Source organism: Streptopelia decaocto (genome assembly GCF_964273445.1).
Source record: "Streptopelia decaocto genome assembly, chromosome: 1".
Lineage (NCBI taxonomy): Eukaryota > Metazoa > Chordata > Aves > Columbiformes > Columbidae > Streptopelia > Streptopelia decaocto.
In genome coordinates this window covers 92,892,452-92,900,494 of record NC_138663.1, presented here as the reverse complement: position 1 = coordinate 92,900,494, position 8,043 = coordinate 92,892,452, and the positions used below count along the sequence as shown (strand labels likewise).

The 8,043-nt window shown below is 44.7% G+C and overlaps 1 protein-coding gene across 1 annotated transcript in view; it reads left to right on the top strand.

Annotated features, from left to right (window-relative positions):
* The first annotated feature begins 5,060 nt into the window (after positions 1–5,060).
* Positions 5,061–8,043, top strand: part of TMEM131 (transmembrane protein 131) — a 102,408-nt gene continuing 99,425 nt past the window's right edge. Inside the window, exon 1 of the mRNA XM_082073169.1 lies at positions 5,061–5,272. Within this exon, the coding sequence (XP_081929295.1) occupies positions 5,110–5,272 (163 nt within the window). The 5' untranslated portion in view covers positions 5,061–5,109. The remainder of the gene's footprint in view (positions 5,273–8,043) is intronic.

Genomic DNA, 8,043 nt, shown 5'->3' with positions numbered 1-8,043 from the left:
ATAAAGTGAGCTCTGTGAACATCACATTGGTGTGTCAGGTTCCGTCTCTTGCATACAAAAAGCAACAAGAGGGGAGATTCAGGCCAGACACGAGGAAGAAATTTTTTACACTGAGCATGGTGAAACACTGGCCCAGGTTGCCCAGAGAGGTGGGCGATGCCCCATCCCTGGAGACATTCCAGGCCAGGCTGGACGGGGCTCTGAGCAACCTGATCTAGTTGAAGATGTCCCTGCTCATTGCAGGGGGTTGGACTGGATGACTTTTGAAGGTCCCTTCCAACCCAAACTATTCTGTGATTCTATGATTCTAGGTGTAGATCCACAGCAACAGTTCACATCATAGTTCACAATAGCAATACTACAGCTAGCACTATTGCCAGCAAAATAGTGCATTATTAGAGGAAACCAGTAAACTAAAATGTCATGGGTTTTATCATGGCAAAGCTGAAAGCAGGCTCTTGTTGTGTATCTAAGTGTGTATCATAATTGATGAGCCTGATGAGAAGGTGATCATCCCTTTCTCTGAGAAAGTAACTTCTGGGTCATTCCATTTAGTTCATAAAATGTACAATTCTTAAAGAAATTAAGGGTATTTTTTCTCAATGGGTTAATAAAAATTATATTACATATCTTGGGTTTTAATTTAGGTGTATGATCATATGAGTGATTAAGTGAACAGAAAATAGAAGTAAAACAAATAATAAAAAAGCAAATTTACCACAGTTTACCTAGAAAATAAAGTCATTAAGTAAAAAGTAAGAAAGGTTCACTGAAAATAAATATTGTAGAAAATACTGAATATTAAAACCCCAATATATCTACTCTGTTTTCTTCATGTATAAGTTTTGCAATGCCACAAATAAAATGTTGGAGACAAAGCCCTCCAATGCCTTGAAGCTGCCATGGACAATTAAATGGGGCAGGGAGGAGCCCTGAGCCACTTGTCCTCACTGCAGGGCTGCCTCCAGCACACAGGTCCAGCCATGTACCAGAGCTGCAATGTATTGGCAAGCAAAAGATGCGCCACAGGTCCACAGGGTGGTAAACCTAGTTTTAGGGTGTTCATGAAAGTAGACAAGTGATGCAAACTCATTTTGGCAGCTTGAGCTCATTGAAACATTTCTGAATGGACAACTTTTCCCAGGCACACTCAATGCTGGTATGTACGTGTATCATTTCTGTGCAATCCATCATAACGTCGAGGCAAATGAGGCAATTTAAGGAAAAGCAGCAAGAATTATCCGGAAGAGCGGTTTTATAAGGAAAGGTTAGAAGAGTTTAATACATCTAGTTTTGTTAAAGCAGAGGTAGATGGAGGCATGTCTCCAGACAGCAAATGCTTAAGTAATGCAAACCTTAAGGATGTGGAGGAAATACTTGGGCTTATACATATGGTAACAAGTAGGAGTAAATGAAAAGAGGGTGGGAAAAGACTGAATATCTGAAAATCTTGTTGGCAGAGAGAGCTTGTGCAAATTTCGCAGGGGAAGCGGCAGGAATTCTTTTAATGAAGTTATTTTAAAAAGAATTTGAAAAATACTAATAAACAAACTACCAGGGCTGAGTCTGTACTAGCAGAAAAGTTGATTGGATGATCCAACAGCCTCCTCTCTCCCGATTTCTCTCTTTGCTTGGTTTATTTTCAACCAATTGACCATGTACAACAATTTGGTGAAAACAAAGAGGAAGTAACCTGGGGCATATTCACAACAGAAATCTCAATAATCTCAATACCAATTTAAGAGACTATATTTCCCACTGTGAGTTCCTGTCCTCCCAGCAGAACCTGAGAGAGGGACCCCACATTCTCATTTATTCAAGCGTGACATCACCTGGATTTGATAGGTGTCCCACAGAAGAGGTAATGCCCCACAGGACAGACAAGGTGATTCAAACATTTGATTATTGCTTTTGTAGCCTGTCAGGCAGATAACCTCTAGTGAGTACCAGCAGCTCTAACTAACTGCTCTGCCACTCTCCCAGACATTTCTGCGTCCATAGCAAAGGTGGCAGGAGAGAAACCACATATCTGTATTTTAGAAGTTCTGGTTTCTGGCCCAGAGTAAAAAAAAAAAAAAAAAAAAAAAAAAGAGTATAAACTATCAACGAAAGTAACTACCATGACAGTTGGGTGCTGACACTTGGCTGTGCTTAGGAGGAATAGTTCAAGCTACCATAGCTTAGTAAATGTCGCAGTCTTTAAGTACACACTTTTCCACTGAAGGTAGGCAAGAGTGAAGGTAGACTGGTCATACCCCTTCTGGTGTTAAATTCACTCTGTTTTAGCAATCACGCTGACAAAACTGGCAAGGGATGCACAATTCAGAGTATGGCTCCCCATTTCAAAGTCTTTCTGACGTGTTCTCCGCTAGAACAGGGCATTTCTTCATCTACTGATCCAGTTGTTGAACTTCACCATATAAGCATTTGTGCAATTTCTGTTTTGCAACACATTTCCATAAGGATTATATTCTATATCTCATCATAGTTTATTATAAGAAGGCTGTTTCTTTTGTTTTGTTTTAGTATGGGAATTGTTTTTTTAGGAAACTGTCCAATAGGCTCAAGCAATACTGCGATACCCAAATATTAATATTTATATACACTGCATGCATAAACCAAACAACTTGAAGAGCCTCAAACATGTATAAAATAATATAACCCAGATTAATTCAGAAATAAATTAGCAGAATGCTTTTTGCTTTATCATTTACAGACATTGAACCATATTGTATTGTTTTTTTCCTGCACAGAAAACAGTAGGAGTTCTGGACAAAGATGAAAGGGAGAACACATACTGCGAGCTATTTGTTTTCTACACATCTAATAATAGCTTTTGAAAAAGGCATTCTGTATATAGAACAATTAAAAACTGCCCATATTTTAATGCTGTAAGGTTGAAGATTCATACATACCATAATGGTAGGACTCACAGTTGTTCTCTCATTTATATCACCAACTTTTTTTTTTTAATAGCGCAGTTGGTATTTCCATTTTTACTGCAAGGCAGATTTTGCCATCCTTACATCTTAGTTTCATTAGAGTTTCCATTCATTTTAGGGGGTAGGATGCTCTACAGCATGAATTAGAGAGAGAAAGTTGCTTGGTTGTGCAACACTGGATCTGAAATATGAGAAATAGAAAATAGCTGACTTGTTTTTTCCAGAAAAGTAATGCATGTACAGCAGAAGCCTAGTTAAGAAGGTAAAATCAAGATCACTGTAATAAAGCTGCAGTGCTAACTGCTGTTTGTCTTTCTGAGTTCTTTACTTAGGTTTGATTATGCTCTTTGATGTGCATACCTATCCCCCCAGCAGTCAACATGTGGGCTTCTGCTCACAGTGGTGATCAGGCTTTATATTTACTGTGGTCTGTGTGGTTCTGAGAAGCGTGGCCAGAGACTCATGCTCCTAAGTCACTGACTCATGTATGTCCTTTTTCAATGCACTGGTCAAAAGATTATGCAAGTTTGAAATATTACTAATTATACAGAAGCCTTTAACTTGATTCCTCACACATCTGCTGGAAATAGTCACTGTTGCTGGGGAAGGCATGGATCCAAGGTTTCTAACTTTTCATTTCTCCCTTGGGAATAAACCTAGTTGATGCTGTGGCCATAGTTCAACAAAACCACAGTATCCAGAATTTCAAGGTGGTTTTGGGGTGTTCTGACAATAAAGAACAGTGTATATTATGATTGTGTAAGAGCCATAACAAACGTTACTATTTTTAGTTAGGCTGTGTATTAGTCAGTTCTTTAAAGACTGGATATATCGCACCATCCAAATCTATAATGCTGTTGTGAGAGCTGAAATTCAACCACATGTTCCAAGCACTTCAAACCCAGTGTTGGTCACACAGGCAAATTAATGATTAAGGAACAGAGCGTGGGTGCATACAACTTTTTACTCTAAAAGGCTAAGCCAGTTCACCACTGAACAGAACCTCTTTGTACTACTGACTCTTCCCTCCACTCCTTTATCCAAAATGACTTTGGCAGGATCAGTCCTAACCCTGGACAGACAACATCCAGAGCAAGCTATGGCTGCAGTTCACACATTTTTATCCCCAGCCTTGCCACACCATGTGCCTGGTGTCACGGCCTCTTTCGGCATCGGTGAAACGCACCGTCTGCCAGGGCAACGTTGGGTCCACTTGATGCATATCAATGTTGTACTTGTAAGAACATGCCTTCTCCTGTACTGCAAATCTGCTCCATGCTTTCCACAAAGGCCCTACACCCACCTGTGTCGCTGAAACACATGGTGACAGCCGTCTATCTTTCCCCAAGAGTGGCAGTGTCACACCCTCGCTTCAGCCAAAGACCTCACACTGTGTCTCAGGTGTGCAACACCTCGCTGTCCTCTGGTTTTATTGCTGCGGAGGCTGCTGCGCAGACGGGCCCGGGAGCAGACTCCTTCACGGCGAACGCTACCGACACCCCTGCCCCACCACATCCTGGGCCTCCAGAAACTCAGGCACAGGAAAAGGCCACAGACACCGGAGAGATACGTCCCCGCCAGGCGGCCTTCAACCGCGGGCGCTGCCGCCGCTGCCCCTGCACCGCCCCAGGCACCGTAGGAAACAGACCTTCCCCCCGCGGCCCTGCGCGCAGCCGCCCTCCCGCCGCCATCTTTAAGACGGGCAGGAGAAGCCCCAGTGCCCTCCGTAGGAAAACAATAACGGCGACACCCCGACCCTTCAAGTGAGAGTATTAAAGAGTCGGGGTGGCTCCAGCACGAAGAGCAAGCACCCACAGAAGAGCTAAAGTCACTTAAAAAAAAAAATTAAAATAAAGCAAAGCATAAGAACCCACTGCCCAAACTCTCTACCCCAGCGGAAAGCAGGCGGCTTGCCCATACTTAAAATGGCAGCTGCTTTCCGCCCTCTCCTGGTAACCCCGCCCCCTCAGGCCGGCGCCCTCTCCCTCCCCTCCCGCGCCCACCCGTGACACACGCGTCAGGAGACGCAGCGCGCTGCAGGGTGCCCACCCCTCGCTCCGGCCCCGCCCCGCCCCCTCCCCCCGCCCCTCCCCTCCCCGAGCTCCTCCGCGCGCGCGCCGCGGCCCGGCCGGACACACGGAGGACCCGCACCGGCTGCGGCAGCGCGATGACGGCGCGGCGGGAGGCGGCGGCGCCCGGCTGCTCTGGCTGCCCCGGCTGCCCCGGCTCCCCCTTGCCTCGCGCCGGCAGCTGGGCGGCCGCCTGGCGGGGCGCGGCGCTGCGCTTCGCCCTGGCGGTGCTCCTCCACACGGCCCGGGCCGAGAAGGAAGGTGAGACCCAGATTTCCCTTCGTTTCGTATCCTTTCCCCCTCGCCTTCCTCCTCCTCCTCTTCTTCCTCTGGCGACGGTTTTGGGGCTGGTGGCGGCCGCGGCCCGCGCGCTCCCCGGCGGTGGTTGCAGCGGGGGCGGGGGGCGGCTGGTGAGGCTCCCGGGCCTCGCCGCCCCTTCCCCCTCGGCGGGGCCGCCGGGTCCCGCTGCCCGCCGTGCTGCGGCCGCGCTGGCACTCGCTGCCGTTGTCCGTCCGTCTGTACCCCCTCACAGCCCCCAGCCCTCAGCCGCGGCTGTCGGAGTGCGCCGGCGGGTCTGCGTGTGTGTGTGTGTGTGTGTGTATGTATGTATGTACGTATGTGTAGTGCCGGGGGAAACGTTGCTGGCATTGTGGCAAACTTAGTGGGGTTGGGGTTTGCCTTCCCTGACAGCGGCGGGGATGGAGCTGGAGCTGCCCTTTAAAAAGGAGAGGGGGAGGAAAAAGCAAAAGAAAGAAAGAAAAAAGGCTTTCTCGCGTTGAGCTGGTTTCCCTGCGGCAGGCTTCCAGCGGGAGACCGAGCCAAGCCAAACAGACGGCAAACCTGCCTGGGAAAGGGCAAAAATGCACGTTCGGAAGTGACAGCGAGACCCCCCCCTCCCTTTCACCTCCCCCAACTTTTGACAGGTGTCTGTCGGTCTTGCAAGGTCGATGGCGTCTTCTCCAAACTTTAGTGAAAGTCAGAAGGAGACTTTTTAACTTCTAGCGTCTTTGATTTTGGCACGTTGTATTTTCATTGTGGTTTAACAAGGAAAAAGCGCCCCGAGCGAAACACCTAAGCATATTCTGTAGCATTGCTGAGAAGGACTTTCAAGCATTTCCAAGGTGCAGACTCACAGTCTACTTTAAATTGTGGTTGTGTGGCAGCGTTAAAAAGCAGCAGATAAATGTAGTGTGTTATAGAAGTAGGTGAAACGTATTTACTTTGGCTGACATGAGAATTTACTTTTCAAACAAGTTGCTATGCTGGAGCAGGGTATATTGGAAGGAAACTGTAATGTATCAGGCCAGATGGGGTCCAAGGGGATGAAACAGAATAAGAATTAAAAAGAATGAGAAGGGTATGGCATAGGAGTTTAGTGAAGAGGTTGTAGTCATGTCTCTAGACCAGACTTGAGGGAAGAAATGCATCCTAATAATGTATCAGAATAAATGTAGATATGCCTTTAATTTTCTAATGAAAGGCTCAATTTGAGTAATATCTTAGCAACTTGTTTTTACAAATATGATGATGTTAATATTAAGGTGATGATTAAAAAAAACCCAATTTTGAGTCTCAGCCACTCTTGCTCACTTGACTTTGTCTTCAGAGAATTTAACATCTAGAAAACAGTGTGAAGAAGATGTAGCATTCTTAGAGTGATAAGAATTTGTAAGTCTGTCAGTTCAGTTTGTAGTGTCTTGAGGTACTAGAAAAGTTCAAATGTTTCAGAAATACCTACTTTTTAACTGTAATTTTGGTCATCTTCCTTTACAGGTAATAGCTTATATGAGTTTATAAGCTTTATCACTGATGTCATATACTGGTGTGATGGAATTGATTCATGCCCTAAAAGTTAGTGATAGTTGGGGTCATGACCTGGCTTTGTTCATTTGTGGAAGTGGTGGGGTTTAATCTGTCAGGCAGCTAAACACCACACAGCCATTCGCTCATCACCTTCCCCACAGTGGGATGAGGGAGAAAATCAGGAAAATAAAGGTAAACCATGTGGGTTAAGATAAAAAACAGCTCAATAGGGCAGAATAGGAAAATAATTGTAATAATAACTCTGATATAATAATAAAATAATATGTGCATCACTTGTTTTATAATGCAGTTGCTCACCACTCATCAAACCTATACACAAGTTCTTGAGCAGTGATTCCCATGGCCAGCATCCCCCAAAAATATATACTGAGCATGACATCATACAATATGGAATATCCCTTTGGCCAGTTTGGATCAGCTGTCCTGGCTGTGCCCCCTCCCAACATCTTGTGCACCTGGTATGGTGTGAGAAGCTGAAAAGTCCTCTACTACTACTTCACAAGAACCAAAACATCAGTGTGTTATCAACATTGTTACCATTCTAAGTCCAAAACACAGCACTCCACCAGCTACTAGGAAGAAAATTAACTCTATCACAGCTGAAATCAGGAAAGGAAGAGATACTGTGGACTTTCTCTGTGGACTTCCTTGGCATTCCTAGATCAACAAAGACAGGTTTAGATTCACAGAGTTTGTATGGATATGATTGAAGCCCTTCAAGAAAATGGAATTATTTGTACTTGTACCATTTCCTTCTATTGATACAGTCTATTACTTAAAACTTGTGCAAGCAACACTTCTGTCATTTTCAACAAGTGAATTTGATTCTCATACAGAACATGGATCTTTTTTCAGTCTTTCTGATTTCTGACACTCATTTTTCTTCCCAAGATTTCTGCTGCTTGAATATAGTCTATGAGTAGTGCACTTAAGCTTACTAAAAGGTCTTGGTTTGGTGGGTTTTGTTTTATTTGTTTTGTTTTGGTTGTTAATCAATCTTTTATGGATTAGTTAGAAGAATTTGTTGATGATCTGCATTTGTGGATCGCACATTGAAAACTGTTAGCTCGGAGTCTTCATTTTGCTGAGTTCAATGCCTGTTTATAGCCCTGGATAAAAGAACAGCGGAGTTTTAAAGGAAGACAACATTGAATAGTGACTTGTGAGATCCAGTCCCACTGATCTTATATTAAAATCTAAGTGCCAGT